Source organism: Aulonocara stuartgranti, assembly GCF_965226115.1.
Source record: "Aulonocara stuartgranti genome assembly, chromosome: 10".
Classification (NCBI taxonomy): Eukaryota; Metazoa; Chordata; class Actinopteri; order Cichliformes; family Cichlidae; genus Aulonocara; species Aulonocara stuartgranti.
The window spans coordinates 22,330,792-22,350,010 of NC_138946.1; the positions used below are offsets into that span (position 1 = coordinate 22,330,792).

General features: G+C 40.5%; 3 protein-coding genes across 5 annotated transcripts in view; 1 reads left to right on the forward strand and 2 right to left on the reverse strand.

The window, feature by feature from the left end:
* LOC309715966 (connector enhancer of kinase suppressor of ras 2-like) overlaps positions 1 to 4,075 on the reverse strand; it is a 41,769-nt gene extending 37,694 nt beyond the window's left edge. For all 3 annotated transcript variants that reach the window (XM_082549495.1, XM_082549494.1, XM_082549493.1), the window contains exon 1: positions 3,531 to 4,075. In XM_082549495.1, the coding sequence (XP_082405621.1) occupies positions 3,531 to 3,594 (64 nt within the window). In that variant the 5' untranslated portion in view covers positions 3,595 to 4,075. The remainder of the gene's footprint in view (positions 1 to 3,530) is intronic.
* Positions 4,076 to 8,444: 4,369 nt separating this feature from the next.
* On the forward strand, positions 8,445 to 14,595 carry nlrc3l1 (NLR family, CARD domain containing 3-like 1). Its single transcript, XM_082548957.1, has 7 exons — positions 8,445 to 8,511; positions 10,190 to 10,424; positions 11,432 to 11,530; positions 11,768 to 11,845; positions 11,934 to 12,039; positions 12,140 to 12,380; positions 12,508 to 14,595. Exons 2-7 carry the CDS (start codon positions 10,240 to 10,242, stop codon positions 14,106 to 14,108), a joined length of 2,310 nt encoding a protein of 769 aa, XP_082405083.1. The 5' UTR covers positions 8,445 to 8,511; positions 10,190 to 10,239; the 3' UTR covers positions 14,109 to 14,595.
* Positions 14,596 to 16,312: 1,717 nt separating this feature from the next.
* Positions 16,313 to 19,194, reverse strand: LOC309716398 (interleukin-1 receptor accessory protein-like). Its single transcript, XM_082550186.1, has 5 exons — positions 19,064 to 19,194; positions 18,943 to 18,984; positions 18,799 to 18,861; positions 18,585 to 18,714; positions 16,313 to 18,488 (listed from the first exon to the last, which is right to left on the reverse strand). The coding sequence occupies exons 1-5, from the start codon at positions 19,086 to 19,088 to the stop codon at positions 18,338 to 18,340; spliced, it is 411 nt and encodes a 136-aa protein (XP_082406312.1). The 5' UTR covers positions 19,089 to 19,194; the 3' UTR covers positions 16,313 to 18,337.
* Between the last annotated feature and the right edge of the window lie 25 nt (positions 19,195 to 19,219).

Sequence of the window (19,219 nt, forward strand, 5' to 3'; positions counted from 1 at the left end):
TGGCACTCCAATTTCGTTGTACTCTGTACAATGACAATAAAGGCTATTCTATTCTAACCCACTGGTCCTCGAGGTGTTAGCATTAAACATTGAAAAGAATCAGGAGACTGCCGCAGTTATTGATGGCGTGTCTCTGTAATGCATGAAAGTATTTACTTCAGAAGCTGCACTGTGTCCCGATGATGTAAATTATGTTGCAAATCGAGCATGCAGAATCATGTTGCATAAACTAAACCACAATTTGATTTATTTTCTATATGAAATTTGATTTGATAATTGATGTTTCTGCCTCAGGCTTCCTAGAAACTCATTTACTTATTTATGTTTTATTCACTTTCAGATCAAGCAAACACATTAATAAATGAGCTACAAGGGAGCAGCTTTTGTATTGCTTTTCCTATACATTTAATCTTCTCAGGCCCTATTTCTCCCTTTTCACTCTCTTTCTCTTTAACACACACAGGGTTAGTTCTTTCCTCATCCTGTCTTTTTATTGCAGTGGACCAATCATATACATGTGTCTCAGTGCTAAGCTTCAACCCCATCAAGCATTCAGATCAGGTTTAGCTGGCAGCTAAACGGTCGAGAGGAAACATAGGGAGTTTCATGGTTTTGCATAACATTTAAAGGCTTAACTAATGAGCCTCTTTACCAAGTTAATTGAGACTCATCATGTCAATGAAGTATTCCCCATGTTGCCATAGAAACCACAAAGCAGGTTTTTCGGCAGGGGTTCTCGCTGACCGTGGGGTAATATAAAGAAATAAGAAAAGGGAGAACATGATAGTTTGCAAAAAGTGACTACATGCTAGCATGAGATATTGAGCTGGTGAAGTTATCAGCTACTTTAGCATTTTATAACTCCCAGAGCGTTTCACATTTCTAAATGACATTATAAAGCATCTTGTGGATATGTGCTGTATAAATGATTTTTACTATAAATAAAAGGGGAACATGGCACAAAATGGCACTAATAGTCTCTATTCTCTATTTTTCCATTGAAATCTGCCATGTTTTGTTTCATATTTTGCTGAAAGCCTTATGCAAAAGAACAATGTGCAATAGAAATCCCTTTTTGGTGGAATGGAAAGACATCTCAGCCACATCAATTTTCCTGTCTCTTGCATGTCAGTCAGATTATCAGGCACGCTGAGGAGAAATTAAAAGCACAGCGTTGACACATTATGATCTCCATTCTAGATAATCCACTGGCATTGTAAGGAGAGAGAGCTCTTTAGGGCGGTTAAGCATTGTTATTATGGATCTGTGTTGATCTGACTTGTCATTGATCGCTGTCGTCGTCTGTGTTAGACAAGAAGACAGTGAGGGTTTGCACTGAAAGATAAAAACTGATATGCCTTGCAAGACAACAAATATGTTTAAAAACACCCAGACGGTACAAAGTGCAACACTGCATTGAAATGCACATATTTTATGTGTTTGCACTGATACCCTTCACCTAGTAAGAACCAATTTCCAGTCAAGCTGGAATTCTTTTCGCTTTTGTGATGAGGATCTATTCTTTAAAGCAGCTTGGGAATAAAGCGTCTAGCTCACACAAAACACTAACAGGGGGTGGAGAGTGGGACTGTGGGAAGGTCACGGGGTGCCCCTATTTGGCCTCCTGTGACATCACGGAGCGGGTATGGTAATAATGGAACCTGTGAATGCTAACGACAAAACGCTGCCAGTCCTCCGGGTTCGATAATGGATGCGAGACAAGAATGAAACCCCCTCCACCCCATCGTTTCCTCTGTTTCAGTGTCTCTCCGTGCCACTCACTCCCTCACTTTAAATTACCATTACTGGGCTCTAGGCACAAGAACTGTCTCTGCTCCACTTGTCAGATGTGGGACACTGAAGAGTCCTCTCTCGTTTCCAATCTCCACTCCTTGCTCTTTACATACCTCACTTGTGCCACCAGCGTATTTACAGATCATCTTGGATCTCATTTAAAACTATTGCGGACATTCAATTTCAGCCCATCTCAGCGTCTAATCATCCCTGTGTGTCTCTATAAATAAAGCTGCACATGGATCTTGTTTCCTTTCTGAGCAAGCATCCAGTCCTAAACAGCCTGTTTATAAGGCCACATCAGATTGAGGTACAATCTGTAATACACAACTCATACTAAGAACCGTCTGATCCTTGCAATCATGACATATCTGAGCCAGCAGAAAAGGCCTACAGGCTTAGAATAATAATGCTCGCTTGTGTGTATGTGCATATGTGCGTGTGTGTGTGTTGAGGCGGTAAAGATGCAGGCCTATGGATGTGTATGTTTCATCTGAAACAGGCCATTGCCTGACACGTGAGCACGTGGCTTTGAAAAACAACACACATCGCAGGAGCGCTTATGTGAGTTAAAAGACAAATACACAGGCAGATCGCGTCCTCCCACTGAGTTTAAGGTCTCCTCTTACATTTCTATCACATTTCCCCTCAAAGTACCAACTTTGTAATGCAAAGAGACAATAAAGCAGCATGGCTAATGAGAAATCTGTGCCCTGAAAGTATTCCTGACAGTCTGTGGAAGTAAATCCTCCACAGCTGTTTGGGACATTTATAGATCTTTGGAGCCTGAATAAGCGGACAAATTTCCTCAAAGGAGCCGCTCATCCGACAGCTGTACTGAGACTAGCGGATGATGAATTAATTGCAACAACAACTGTATGTCTATCTAACCCCTTTCCAGTCCTCAATTCAGTCTAAATGTCACAGTCTCTCTCTCTCAAGAAGAAAATCTTAAAAGTGCTTCATCACCAAACTGAACCTCATTATTCTGCTGGAGGATCCCTGAAAAATGAAAAAAAAAAAGAGGAATGTTTTGATTCGCATTTAAGTGATTTTTGTGGGGATTTTATGTTTGTTTTGTTTTTTTTGAGTGAATAATCTTTATGATAGGCCTCAGGATTTAGGTACCCTTGGGAGGTTTTGAAACTACGAGAAGCTCATCTAAGTCAGCTGTGACTTCTTAATGACTTGAGCATCTGTGGATAAACATATCACAGATGGCTGTACAAGCTCTGATAGTGTACTGCTCTCCCAGCTCTGTTTTTATTCTGTGCACATGCAAAGCCTGGTCAATAACTCGAACCTCTTTTTCTTTCCTCCTCCACACAGATTCTGCACCCAGATCCAGCGAGAGGGGGAATCATTCGTGTGTAATTACTAGATCTCCGCTACAACCATCTGCGAGGCAGCCTTATGTTAACAATGACCACCGCAGGACACAATAGACGGGTTTTCCGTGTAGAGCTGTTTGAATCTGAGAACATCTTTTTTAAAAGGAGTGGGGGGGCAAGACGTCTGCAAGCTAGAAGTGCTTGAAAAAAAAAAGATCGATTAACTGATTTAAGGCTGTGATTAAAAGCTTCCCGAAGCTGCAAGGCGACGAGGCGAAACCCCGAGGCTCAGCAGGTGTTTTGGCATCTCGAGTCAGTCTGTGTTGAAATGCATTTCAGCGGAAGACCACACATGCGATTCACTGCAGCGCAGCAGTTTAATGGTCATCGCGTCTGATGCCTTACCTTTCATCCAGTCAACCACCTGACTAGAGCTCCACTTGCTCACGGGCTCCATAACCAGTGCCATGGTAGAAGTTTGTCTTCGCGCTTGACAAAAGAAAAAAAAATCCCACGCACACACACTCCCCACAAACCAAACTCCCCACCCAAAACGTTAAAAAAAAAAAAAAACAAATAGAAAGAAAATTAGAAAAGATATTAAAATAGGCTTGATTCAGTGACCATCTAAAGTCTTCTGTGATTGGTTTGAGTATTTACAAACAAATCGAGGTAGGTCCAAAAGGTCCAAAATGTCGCTGTGAGAAGCCCGAGTGCAGCTCGGCGGACTTGTGCACATTCATGTGCTCTTCACTTGCTTGAAAGAGCTCTTTTACTTGTGATTCATGTCAGGCTCGGATGCTGGTGGGTCGCTGCTGCCCGACCCCTCTTCCAAAATGCATCCCAGTACCATCCAGAGCGGAGAACAACGCGCAGACTGTTACTTCACACTGGCGTCTGGGAAGGATGGGTTCGCTCTGAGCATCCTCCCTCATACACAGACATGGAGTCATAGCTTTCACCGCGCGGAGTGTACCCTCTGTATGTGGTGTGATTAATGCCACAAGAAGCCAGGAGGAGTGCGAGCGGGGTGGGGTGGGGGCTGTTAACGGGAATGAAGGGATCCAGATTATAAGGGATTTTGATAAGAAGAAGTGCTGGATCCATGTAAAGCTTTTGGAGTGGCAGAACTTATTTGCCATGTTTTTAGCAAAGCACTCAACCATCAACCACAGCCCACAGGAAAGCAGTGGTAATAAAAATGTAAATAAAAAAATTAAAAGCGATTTGTATATTAGCTTGTATTCTTTAATTAGAAAAACCCTACAAAATCGTATCTAGAAAATTGTGACTCTAGTCAAGTATATAAGTTTTGATAAACATCTAGAAAGATAAAGATACATAATAGAGCTTGGGACTTAATTCCAAAATCTTTCTGGATCATTTGAAAATTGAATTGTACTTTTTATTTCTTTTGGTTAAATATCAATAAATACTAATTTTACCGTTTATCTTCAGGGGGCTACAGTTCAAGAAGACACCCAGACCCACGAGTCACCAGTGTTTAGGCTAGAAACTAAACCCCGCTGATTAATCAGTTGGCTAATTTTGCTGACCAGTGGTAGATATTTGTCAATTATCTATTGACATGGTATTTATAACAGCTGATAAATTAAAAATTGAAAAGTAAAGAAGAGATGGAAGAAGCATTCCATGAGTGTTGAGATTGCATAGTTTGTCCACCAGAGGGTGTGCTGCATCGCCTGTTGGCCATATTTCTTTGTAACACAACAGAATCAGGCAGTGTGTAAACAAGTAAATTAATAACTACAGACAACAAATATTACAGAAATCAGCTCCGTCTTCACCACAACAGATTTGCATTGAGGCGGTCCAACTGTAAATCTACTTCTCCACTTTCTCATCACTCCTGAACAAAATCTTGAGACTCCTCCACTTGGGGCAACGACTCATTCCCAGCTTAGGATGCTGTTTCCACTCATTCCCAGCTGAGAATCAAAGCCTCTTTAAATCTCATCCCAGCCACTTCACACTCAGCTGCAAACCAATCCAGTACGAGCTGAAGGTCTTCGCCCCATGAAGCCAGTAGCGTGTCATCTGTAAACAGTAAATATGTATCCCGAGGCATCTGCGTTAGACATCGAGCAGTTTTGGCCAATGACAACTAGAAATGAGCCTTAGCATATGTATCATTTTTTATAAAAATATTTTATAAATACTTTAGTTTGTATTATTTTTAGTTTCAATAAAATGCTAGGTCCAAAAAACACATTAGAAAATCTAGTACTCACAGAAAGAGCCCAATGAGACACTGTCAAATGCTACTGAACTGAGGAGTCAATGCCACACTTGACCCTATTCGCTATTATGCAATAAGAACCTGAAACCATGTTTTCAAATGCAGATGTGGTTGTCTGTGTTACTGTGTTCGTGTCCATGTTTCCATAACAGTTTGCCAACCACACCACTGTGGTCACATTTAAAAAAAAAAAAAAAGTGTTCACTAAATTAGTTACACATATAATGTTTAGGAAATGCTGCACTTAAAGGGACCTTTGTCGTTAATATCCTATGCTTTCCCCCACAGGGAATAAGCTTTAGCAGCACTGATAACAGGCATGCTGCTTGGGAAAAGAGAACAGCCTGCTTTTTGTCTTCTGAACACTGCCGCAATCTGACGACGACGCGTCATTACACATGCCACTAACTCCACTAGGCAGAGTGGGTATTCTGGGAACCACTTCTCCTCTTTTCCTTTCAGGCCCTGGGGCACTAATCACCCCTCATACAGCCCACTGTTTCCTCCTACTGTCTTTGTCGCTGCTCACGCCTCCATCACACAAAGCGCAGTGTAGTGGAAACAACGATCACCACCGAGACAAGGATGCTGACATGTGCCTGTGTTTTTTTTTTCATGTATGGTAAACAGCTTCGGGGGGAAAGCTTAGTGCCTGGAAATGGTAATTCTGCATTTTAACTAAGTGCAGTAACATATAAATACACATTTTTTTTTAAATTAAAATATAAATTAACTGATGAGCGCATATTTCATTCGGTTGCTGTTGTTTTTTTACTTTCTATTACATTAATTCACATTCATTAAAGATTATATATATATATATATATATATATATATATATATATATATATATATATATATATATATATATAATGAAAAATGGCGCAAAAAAATTACAGGAATTAAAAAAAATACTCCTCTTAAGGTTAATGAACAACATAATGTTGCTTTTTTTTTTTTTTGATGTCAGAATAAGCACCCAGATAGGCGGAAGTAGATTAAGCTGGGATCCAAGATCATTGCAAATAATAGTGGTACTCCCAGAAGAACTCAGTGCTATCAGGAAACAGTCCTTATCATTACACAATTGCAATAAAGCATTTGCATTGCACTCATGATATAATGTATGAATTATATCAAAGCAAATTATGAATTTACTTTGTTGAGGTGTTTGTCCTCTTTTTGTTGATATCTTTTTAAAAGGAATCATGAACTAGGGAAGACCTTAAATTGGTGTGGGTGGGTGGGTAAGGATGGGGGTGTAACCTGTTAGGTTGCCTGTTTATTTTAAATTTTTAAAAAAAAAATGGCAGCAGTGCCTCCATAAAGTAATGCAATAGGAAGCAACATATTATGCTGCCATGCCAATATCTTGCCCCATCGCTCAGCATACAGAAAGTGTGAAACTTAATCATTTCACTGGCTACAGCTCCTTTAAGCAATGTTGGATTTTTTTTTTTTTCACCTTTATGACTCATATTGTGCAGCAGGGACACAGCCGAGGGAAATGTGTGTATTACTGTGCAATGAGCACGAGCTCTCACAGGTTTGACATTCAGTATTAGACTTATATAACAGCAGGGTCATCATATAGTTCAAGATGACACTGATTTGCAAGAAGTGCAGTGATGGAGGAAGTACTCATTAAATTCATTTGCACACAACTCTGTGCAAATTTCAATACCATATTTATCTAAAGGTATAAGAATAAATCAACAATTTTGTAACAGTGGTAGCCAAAGTTAACGTGTCTATAGCATTTTAAAATGTTAATTATCATTATTGTTAAGGAATTCATCTGAATCCGAATACTTTATTAATCCCTGAGGAAATTATATCACCTACTCCAATAGATCAGATTCTGTGACATTGCTTTATATAATAGTAGTAGTGCTGTCCTGTGAGAACCACATGTAGTTTTTCATGAGCTCAGAGAAACAGGAAATTAAAAGTTTGGTCGGGAAAGGTGTTCAAAATGAAAGCAACGAAGTGGTACTCTACAAACATTTCGCATCTGATTACATGGGATGCACCCAGTTACTGTTACTGGTTTCAGGTTTGTCACTTGTCTCAAGTGATGTTGTTTAAGTCTGCCTGAGTTTAAAGTCCACAAGTTTGAAAATGAAAACAAAAGTAATCATATGGAGCTAAAAGCTTTGCACGTCTTTGCAGTCCAGTCATCATATCAGCTTGGAGTTGGCTGTTTAAAGTTACATTAGCTGCTGGCATAAAAGCCAAAATAGTTAACAGTCGGCATTTAATATAAAGACTGTGGAAAAAATAAAAGACTGTGCTGCAGCAATTTTCTATTTGTCATTCGAATAACTGTGCGTGGAGAGTCCAGCAGTGAAAGGACTGCAGTTGTAAATTGCTGGGTGGCGAGCACATCTCTGCGGTAAGTTTTCCAGTCCTTTGGTCACTTATAATATAACTCTAACAGCCAGGATCAGAACACCTAAGCAGCTAAATTTAAGCCAGTGTTTTTCCACGAGCCCTGTACATTTTCAGGTTTTCCTGTGTAATATTTTCTGTGGTGAAAGCAAAGGTGAAGAGTCAATTTTACAGGCAGCTTAGGTGGAATTTATTATACTACCACATTTATTTAGACATTGATAAGATTTACATACAAAACCGATTGTCAATTGTGTGTAGATAGATAGATAGATAGATAGATAGATAGATAGATAGATAGATAGATAGATAGATAGATAGATAGATAGATAGATAGATAGATAGATAGATAGATAGATAGATAGATAGATAGATAGATAGATAGATAGATAGATAGATAGATAGATAGATAGAGTTTTGTGGGAGAAATGTTTCGTCACTCATCCAAGTGACTTCTTCACTGAAGAAGTCACGAAATGTTTCTATCTATCTATCTATCTATCTATGTCCAGATGAACAGAATCAACTTTTTGGAGATTTACTTTCCTGGATGATTGAGAATGCATCAAGACCTCTGTGTACTGTACCACACCTCCACTACTCGTCTTTTTTCTCTTGATTTTCACATTTTATCCTGTAGGTGGTAGTGTAGGCCTAGTGAGGTGTAGTATAGCCATAATAAGAAGAAGAAACTTAAGACGAAGAAGAAGAAGAAACTTCCAGTCACGGAGAAGGGTAAGCTATTCACTGTTCATTGCATACTTTTAATGTAGTAATAATGTATTTATTTTATAAACAGTGAAATTGCGTGAGATGATTGAGTGTCGTGAAAGCATTTGTCATCGTTTTGTGTAAACGTCGTGTTCCTCGCTGCTTGTTGGAGTCTTCTTATTGCGCTTCATCGAGTTAGCTTATGTAAATCTCTAAGTTCAAAATCAACACGGCTAGCATTAAATCATTCAGAAAGACATTATGAAAAGTCGCGGGCATAATCTTATCATGGTATGTAGAGGCTGCTGTAGGTCAGACAGGTGCCACGAGCTCCCATTCATAACATGAAGAAAAGGAAAACGCAAAGCGGAAGAGTTCCCAAAAATGTCAAATTAAACCAGTTTCTACTCTGCTTTATGAATGTAGACCTCAAACAGTTAGAGTAAGAAAGGCCAACAAATTCCTGTTAGCCAGCACATGGATACAGTAGCGAAACAAGCTTTGCTTTAAGCAGGAAGAAACCTGCGGCATGACCAGGCTCGGCGTGGGCGGTGATCAGCTTGACAGATAGTAGGAATACATGTATAACAATAAACCAGAGTTGCCTGCAGGAGTGCACAGAAGAAGAGAGAGGGAGGGGACAAAGAGCAAAGACACAGCATATTAATAGACACTGGTAACAAAACTGTGCTGATAGCTCCAGGCTCCACCTCCCAGTCTACTTTTCAAAACTCAAGGAAGTGTAATTAAGGCAAAGTGCTAATGTGATATGAGACTTACAAATGCTAGCAATTGGTAATGCTGTGGGAAACGTGATCACTTTGATACTAATAGCACCCTTGCTGCACCTCGAATTGCAGTAATCTAAAAAGTAACAAGTGCACCGTTATTTGTTTCTACATTCCTACTTAGGACTTATGTTACTTATTTTTCATGGGAATGAGGGTGGGTGGCGTCTAGTGAGAGAGTTTAGGTTTACACATAAAATAAGCCATAATTACAAAATAATTGGGAGCTGTCCATCCATTTTCTTCTCATTATTCGGGGGTCACAGTGTGCCTGGAGTCAGTGTATCTGATATCCCTGTGTTGGTGTTGTTTCTGCATCACCATAATAATGTCGGTCCAGGATCAACATTGCAATTGACCAGCCATGCTGTTGTTGTCATACCTTTGCAATGTGAGGGAGAAGGAAAGAAATGCTAAATGAATGCTCAGACAATGTGATTGGTCAGTTGCAATTCTGATCCTGGACCACAAGTGTTATGACGGTTCGGGAACAACACCAACACAACAATATCAGATCGTGTCCAGGAGCCTATTCCAGCAATCATAGGCACAAAATGGGATGCACTCTAGACAGGTCATCAGTCATCCTAACATGCATGTCTTTAGACTGTGGGAGGGAGCAGTAGCAGGTGTAGGGAGAACATGCACACTCCACCAGCTGGCTAACCAACAACCGTCTTGCTGTGCTAACCCCTGCACCGCTATTCAAACCAATGTAGGAGCCAGTGTCAGAATATTTGAAACCACAGTCTTTTATGCTTATTAGTTACTTTCTCAAGACCTCTAAAGGAAAGTTGTATGATTTTCTTTTGGCAAGGCAATGTCAAAAGATTACTAAAGACATCTTTAACAGCAGAAACGTGTTGAATAAGCACGAGTAGAAAGCTTAATATCCGTCTCCTTTATTTCCCCAGGATTTTTCTTCTTCTTATCAGTGCTGCTCACTGACCCTCTCCATGACATCATGAGCGACGTAGACGAAGCGATGGGCACGCAATCAGAAGGCTCTTCCATTGGGGAAGCAGCTTCTGGAAGACCGGAAAGTGGGCTTGAGGAGGAGGTAGAAGATGAAGATGAGGACCTCTACTACATTCCTCCGAGAAGACCTTCGCTTGACCTGGGACCCAGTCCAATGGACACAACCCACTGGTATGGAGAAATGTTTGACTTGCAACCCCTTCCTGTGCTTCTCTCACTCTAACACTGTGTTTTTGTAGTGAAAATGCTTTTTAAGTATTGTTAAGTGAGTAAAATTTATGCCGACCTACGCTGTGACTGTCTGTAATTTCTTAGGTTACATTACATAAAAATAAGCATCACTCAGTTTGCAGTGGGATTTCCGGTCTTGATGTCTTCAGCTTCAGCTTGTTTTTTTTTTGGGTTGTTACATGTACAACGTTACATGTTACACATGTACATACGTAATTTATGCATCCATCTTTGTTTTCTTTTCTACGCATATTTAAGTTGAAGATGTCAAACTTTTGGTTTACTACCAGTGCATAAATACTCAATTACATTCAGAAATGATTAAAAACCAGACTAGTTACATGAAACTGTTAATCAATTAGTTATCAGCACAGGCTAAAGACAGGAAAATTGAACGCATCATTAATAGTGAGAATTTCACTGGGTTATTGACCAGTCACACTACTAAGTGGTTGTGATTCTGCTGACAGGGGATTTTCCCCTCATAGTTGAAGTCTGCTGAACTAGAATTTCGGGGCCAAATAGAGCACAGTTTATTTCTACTTTATGCATCAGCACCTGCTCAATAAACTACAGTTTTCTGACATATGTTGAAAAATATTTGCAGACAGTGAAGTTAAACTGGAAATATTGGAAACTCCAGTTGTTCTTGATTGCGTCATTGCTTGGCTGTTTTTGTGCGCAGGTGGGATTTTCAGTCTGCAACTTTGGCTGTCTTTTTGCTACATCACATATGCTGAGTCTTAGTAGAGTCACTCCAGTGAAGGAATGCCCTTCCATCATGCATCATAATTGCTCAATATCCTCAGTTTGAATAACTTAGACTTTTCTAGATACGTGAGAAAAATCACAGACTGGGCTATTTTGCATGATGTCTGGAAATTTACTTGCCGTGTGGTCACTAAGTAACTAAAAGAACTGTCATTCTACCATTCCTTCTTTTTTAGGTATTACGTGGACCAGGCCTTGTCTCCAGCTCAGAGCTACAGCACAATGACAAGCGAAGAGTCAGACAAAATGGAAGAAGACGACACATCTTCCACAAGGTGCAAACAAGTCATGTCAGTTTTAATCAGAAAGCAATTTTTTTAAGGGGGAAAAAAACAAAAACACTAAGTTGAACCAAAGTACTTTCCAGTTAAAGAAGATGGATTAATAGTCCAAGCAACCTATCCAAAAAATACACAAGCTTTTCATTAAGAATATTCAGTCTCTGTTAAATTAATTCCTGGAAAGAGAGTGAAACACTTCATTTAAACACAGCTTTGTCTCCCTGTTTTTAGTGTCCGCCGACAGAGAGCAGATTCGTACTCCAGCTGTTACTCCGTTGACAGTGACGACTGTGAAAAGAAGATTCGCAAGTAAGAAACTTGCACATGTTACTGTGTGTGGCTTTTTCCAGTATTGTCACTAAAATATTTTGCCACATTTTCACTGTGACGTCACTAGGGCCAGGAGCAAAGAGGATGTCCCTGAATCTTCTGACACAAACAAGTTAATCGAAAACATAAGTGAGAAAAGGCATCCATCTCTAACAATTCCTTTCACTTTTAAGGTCAGTCACTGTTCTTTTTTTGCCTTTGTCCGTTTTTTGTTAAAGATAAAAACAAGCACTATATAGACATAGTTATATTTGACTGCTGTTTTGGGTTTAGGCTATCTCAAAAACCCTTGGAAAGCTGTCAGAGTTTGAACTTATGGGATTCCAAAGGAAGCTTTGGAAGTATTACCCGCAGTCGTTCAACACTCCTCCACAAAACACGGACCTAGTGGACCTGGTCGACCGCTTACTCGAGTGTTACAGCCTTGAAAATTCATTCCAGATCACCAAAACCGTACTGGCTGAGATGGGGAAAAAGAAGCTGGTTGAATATGTCGATACTTTGTGCCTTAGAAGTAAGTGCCCTTGAGTATGCCTTAATGTCTTGTTTTGGCTGCTAATTTAACCTTAATGAAAGCAATGATGACACATCTGCACAAACTTCTTCATGTATGCACATTTTATTTTCTTTATTTTTTTCAGATGAAGTACGCTACGAATTAGCCAAGTGTCTGAAGCAGAAATACGGTGAATGTGAGGATTATGATGGTGAGAAGAGGCCCTTTGACGATGTTCATACTACTCTCAAAATTGTTTCCACGTGTGATAATGGCCCCAATATCGAACACGAGGTCATGAAAATAGGAAAGCTGGACAGCAACCAGGAAGCACCCAAGGAGATTTCTACTGCAGATATTTTAACTCCTAACTATCTGGAGACCTCAAGTTCAAGGTTTATATTGCTCACTGGAGTGGCAGGATCAGGGAAGTCTATGGCAGTCAGAAGGTTAGTCCTCGATTGGATTGAAGAACGAGCACACGAGCACGTGACTTTCTTGTTTCCTTTGCCATTCAGAGAACTCAAACAGTTTGAGGGCGAAAAACTTTCCTTGGTAGGCTTAGTTAAAAAACTCTACCCGGCAACAGAAAAACTGAGAGATGGGGATTACAGGTGCGACGAATGCCAAATGATGTTTGTCTTAGACGGACTGGATGAGTACCACTGGAAGATTGACTTTGAAAACACAGAGCTTATGACTGACCCCACAGATACCAGAAATCTGAAGGTCATCGTGGTCAACCTCATGAGAGCGAGGCTGCTTTACCGCGGCCTGTTCTTGGTTACTACTCGGCCATATGTACACGCCTGCGTCCCATGGGATATGCACTACAATGAGATAGAAGTACTTGGTTTCCGTGACACTCAACGGGACGAGTACTTTCAGAAGAGGTTTAAGGACTCAAACCAAGCAGCTCGAGTTATTGATTATATCAATTCTACCAAAACCCTCCGTATCATGTGCCACCTGCCCTTGTTCTGCTCTATAGTGGCCGATGAGTGCCAGCACGTATTTAAAGAAAAGGGCACACACGCAGAGCTGCCAAACAGCATCACCTACATGTACACAAAGCTGCTGTTTGCACTCCTGCGTCAGAATCGCAAATGGAGAGCTCCAGAAAACAGCGTCGATAAAGAGAGAGACTTTCTTATTAAACTTGGAAAGCTGGCCTTCTCGATGCTGGAACGCGGCCAGTACAAGATAACACAGACTAACTGGAAAGAAAATGGCATCAACGATCCGGAGGCAGTGCCCTACACAGGCCTGTGCACGCAGTATGTCACAAAGCCATACGTGCTGGTCAACGAGAATGTCTTGAGCTTTATCCACCCCACCATGCAGGAGTACCTGGCTGCTCTTTATGCAATGCTCACCTTCGCAAATCTCGGGAAGAACGTTTTCGAGGAGAAACCGAAAAATAAAGTTAAGGGGATGTTCAGGGGGCCCACACCCTCGGAGATGTACAAGAACGCTGTGGACAGGAGTCTGCAGTGCGAGGACGGCAGATTGGACATTTTTCTGCGTTTCCTGTTTGGAATGACACTTAAAACCAACCAGGAACTTCTGCAGCCCTTCTTCACCTCTCCCTTAAAGTGGCCAACTGCCACTGGAGATGCTGCTGCTCTCATCAGGAAGAGAATGAAAGACAGTCAGAATCCTGAGAGGAATAGAAACTTGCACTGCTGCCTGAAGGAGCTCGGGTCACAATCACTGGGCTCAGTGTCCAGTTTAACTGACTGTTAAATGCTGATGACTGCGTAGAATTATTCATGTCCAAGTCTTCAATGAATTCAAAAAGCTGGCTGCACAGTGAGCTACAGTCTCTCTACATTATGACAACGTGATCAGTGTTCAGCCAACGTAAACACTATCGAGTTTAAGGGAGCTAAACTAAGGGTACAAATGCTTATTTTTAGACTTTTAAAATCGTCAGACATAACAAGGATGTGTAAAGCGAAGATTTTAAAGTGATGTTTGTTTTAGAAAAGGTGTGAGATTAAGGTGCCTTATATTGGAAGTTTGGGGTTTTTGTGTTTTTGTTTTATTTTACATAGTGCATCTAGGATCAAAGATTCTTGATAATGTGTAAATTCTTTTGTCAAGTGTGGGGTTGTGTTGCTGCTGTTGCTGTGCCTGAAATGTGTTAGTCTATAAAAATAATCTACCTTCTAAAATCTGCTTAAAAAATAAGGATCAATATTATAATAAAAGTGTCTGACTAATGCTTTTACTCTGAGTTCATTCTAACTGCTTGTTGACCTCTTGCATTATTTAGTTATTCATGCAGTCGTTACGCTTTTACTGTGATTACATTTTTTTTTGTTTTTAGACAAACGTGAACATATAACCGTAATGTGAAGTATGATCAAGGAGAAAAAAAAGAAAAGTGTTCTGAAAGAAGGAAAGAGGCAAAAAGCAGACAAGAAGGGGAGATGAACAGCCAAAGAGCAAAAGATACACTGCCTGGCTAGAAAAACAAAGATCACAGACTCTAATATTTCACTGGACCGCCTTTAGCTTTGATTACAGCACGCATTCACGGTGGCATTGTGTCAATAAGCTTCTGCGGTGGATTTATTTCCATCCAGTGTTGCATTAATTTTTCACCGTGCGTTAACGATGTTAGAGTCTGACCATTCTCCAGCACATCCCAAAGATTCTCAATGGGGTTATGGTCTGGACTCTGGTGGCCAATCCGTGTGTGAAAATGTGTCATCCTCCCAGAACCACTCTTTCACCATTTAAGCCCGATGAATCCTGGCATTGTCATCTTGGAATATGCCCGGGCCATCAGGGAAGGAAAAATCCATTGATGGAATAACCTGGTCATTCAGTATAGTCAGCTCACCTCATTCTTGGAGCACATACTGTTGCTGAACCTAGATCTGACCAACTGCAGCAACCGCAGATCATAGTACTGCCCTCACAGGCTTGTACAGTAGACACTAGGTATTATGGGTGCATCACTTCATCTGCTTTTCTTCTTACCCTGATGCGCTCATCACTCTGGAACAGGCTAAATCTGGACTCGGACCACATGACCTTCTTCCATTGTTCCAGAGTCCAATCTTTATGAAGCCTTTTTTTCCGGTTTGCCTTACTGATTAGTGGTTTTCTTATGGCTACAGAGCTGTTCAGACTCAATCTCTTAAGTTCCCTTCGCATTGTGCGTGTGTAAATGCTCTTACTTTCACTATTAAACATAGCCCTGAGTTCTACTGTAGTTTTTCTTTGATGTGATTTCACCAAATGTCTAAGTGAGCGCTGATCACGATCATTCAGGGGGTTTTCTGGCCACATTTCTTCCTCGAAGACGATGGGCCCCCAATATACTTCCACTTTTTAATAACACGTTGGACAGTTCTTAACCCAGTTTTAGCAATTTCTGCAATCTCCTTAGATGTTTGCCAATGACTTGACCCTTCTCAAACACACTAACATCTTTTCCACAACCACGACGTGTGTCTTTCGACATGTCATTAAGGAGTTCTTCTATAGCTTAAACTACATAACTAAAAAGAATATGGACTCCTGTAGCTTTAATCACATTTCTCATGAATCTGCTTCAGATATCAATATAAAGACCCGGTGATATTTGATAACTAGTTTTAACTCAAGAACAAAATCAATGTTAAGTAAAACTCTTTTTTTATTGTTTTTTTTTCCTTCAAATCAAATTAAATGAGCTGCTATTTATCAATAGAAATTACATCTGCTTTCAAGCATAAATCTAAAAAAGATTAAACACAACTTAGACATTGGCATGTTGACTGCATCTACAAAACTAAATCTAGTCCCCAACAAAACAAGGTTGAGGAAGAAAGCTGCTTTGCTGACCTCTGCTGCACAGATGGTGGAAATGCTTACTCAGATATTAGGAATAGTGAGCAGTTTGCTTATTTCAAACATCTAAGTGTGAATAACAGTAACTCTCAAGGAAAACATGGTTATTAATTTAAAAGTATCTAAATTTAATTTTCACTATATTTTTTTTCAGCAAGTACAGGAACCGTACACAGGCATAGAAAACAGTTTGCTGACACAACATTCAACACATTCACTGTGTGGTACAGTCGTCTAAATGACTGTAAGGTGGGTAAGTGTAGTTACAACTGGACCACAACACTGCTACATCAGATGGCGCCTCTGTATGTTTGTCAGATTGATATAAAGGAGAGCAAAGGAGAGCATTCAGCAGCTACTTGCTTTACCTTTGAGCGTAACTGGAGTTTAGGTTTTGAACCATCCAGGGCCCTGTGCTTCGTACGTCGCTTACTACATCCAAGATCAAATGAAACATCCAAGACCAAATCATCGCGCTAACTCTGAGCTCGCTATTCCGGTTCCCCGAACACACCTGTTGTTGACGATTAGTATAGCTGGATGAAGTAATGTGAGATCACTGGGTGGCCCAACAGGGGCTACGCATCGATAGTAAAAACATTGATCGGCAACCCTTTGATTGGTCGGCGAAAATGTCGAAGGAGCGCGCTCGGTATTTTTCGGCAGCAGAGCAAGAACTCTTGAGTGAGGGATTTCAGGAGTTTCAGAGTTTAATTAAAACGCAAGGGAACACTGCAAAGGCTGCAAAAGCAAGGAGAGAGGGCTGGCAGAAAGTTGCTGACAAATCAAACTCGTAAGTAATTCAATAATAATAATAATAATGGATTGGATTTATATAGCGCTTTTCAAGGCACCCAAAGCGCTTTACAATGCCACTATTCATTCACTCTCACATTCACACACTGGTGGAGGCAGCTACAGTTGTAGCCACAGCTGCCCTGGGGCAGACTGACAGAAGCCAGGCTGCCATATTGCGCCATCGGCCCCTCTGGCCAACACCAGTAGGCGGTAGGGTAGATTTATCATATCACACCATATTATCCAATATTATATTACATTATATTATATTATAATATGTTATATTATATCCCCTTTCACATTAGAGCCACAACAGGACCCACTAGAACATGGGAACAAGTAAAAGTGAAATATAAGCATATTCTACAGAATGGTAATATTTATCACTTATATTGCTTGTCGTCTCTTGGAAAGAGACCCTGGAATACTCTGTTTGTTTGTTCATAACAGCAACCAAGAAAAGGGCAGAGCAAAAACAAAGACAGGTGGTGGTCCTGCACCCCCTCGTCAACAAGTTGGTTAAGTGAATAATACCCTCACGGGAAAATCGATATCTCTCTATGAGCACACTGTCGCGCTGAGCTAAAGGATCCTGTCTGTCCCGCAATATACGCTGAATTCTGAGGACTCTCCTTATCAATCTTGCACCTTCCGCAATGGGTTGCTCGCGTAAACGGACAGGATATGACTACGACAGACTTCCCAAATCCACCTTCGCTTTTATAGCCGTGGTCTCCCATCTTGATTACACGAAGTAATTTACAATTACTACTCTGAAATATGAATTACATCTGTAATAATCACATACATGTAATAGAATGTTAATAGTACATTTCCCTTTTTTAGGAAATGACCTGTATGTATCTGTGTGAAATCAATAAAAGGATCAAGTGCTGCATTATCTTTAGTTACATTGATGTTATTTATTTATGGTGAAACAGTGGTGGAATATCGCTGTTGCTTTCGTATGAATGACGCGGACATACCTGCGTGGCCGCGATCTAATCCTGTTTACATAAAGTAAACCTGCTCCCCAGCAGGTTTACGCTTACGGCTCTGTTGCTATGACAGCAAGTCCCGGATGGGCTTCGGGGAACCGAACGATCCAGGATCACGCGAAATCGTCAACAATCTAATCCAGCTAACTCACTTAGCGCGGTACGAAGAACAGGCCCCAGCTCTTCAGCAGAGTTCATCCACAAGTTGCCAAACAAAAGTATTACATGAAAATGCTGACATGCAATGTTGACTCTTGACAGACATGACTTATATCACAAGGCAGAGGACAGAAAATCAAGATCTTTTACACAGTTGTCATTTACTATCTTCAGTCATTCACGTGTTGATATTAATTTAATGTGTTTTTGGGCCACTCCCACAGCATTTGTCACAACGCACGTGAAGGTGGATTTGAGGTCCTCGGATGTGATGTTCTTCAACAGCAAACTCCTCTGAAGGATTGCACCCTCCTCTAGAGTGGATCTAATGAAAACACAGCCATTACAGCCCAGCTACAGACTGTTTTAATTGTTTTAATTTAATGTACACTTCCACTGTAATTGTAACAAAGATACTCACTCATTAGATTCTCTTATCCTGTCGCTGCTGGGGGAGTCTTCGGGGAAGGTGTCATTGACAAGCCAGTAGATTAGAGTCATATCGTCCTCACAGTTTACAAACGCATCACAGTGAAGCACCAGCGGTGCACCTAGGAGGCAGAACACATCCATACATCGAAGAAAGGTTTCACAACTACACAGCCTGTCCCATCAAAAGAGGCTTGATGCGTTACCTGGATGAGTTTTTATTTGGACAAACCCTGGTCCAATTATCTCTGGAGATTCATCTTCAGAAACTGCAAAACATTCTAAGGTTAAAAATCTTACTACACAAAAAAAAAAAAAAAACTTTTTTCTATTACATAACTATTTTGTACCTGGAAATCCATCTACGAGCAGCAGACACAGAGATCCCAGAACTGTTAGAGAGACAAAGCGTTCACCAGCGAATATAATGCAAAGAAAAACAAACTGTTTGGTATCATAATAAGTCCTTACCTTTCACAGCAGATGAGAGCTTCATATCGATTCCTCGAGTCTTTTGCTGCTGACCAGTGTTTCAGATTACTGTATATATATGTATGCGGGCACACACACACACTTAACTCAACTTCCCTTTTCACCCACACAGTACAAATGAGATGTGCTGACTAA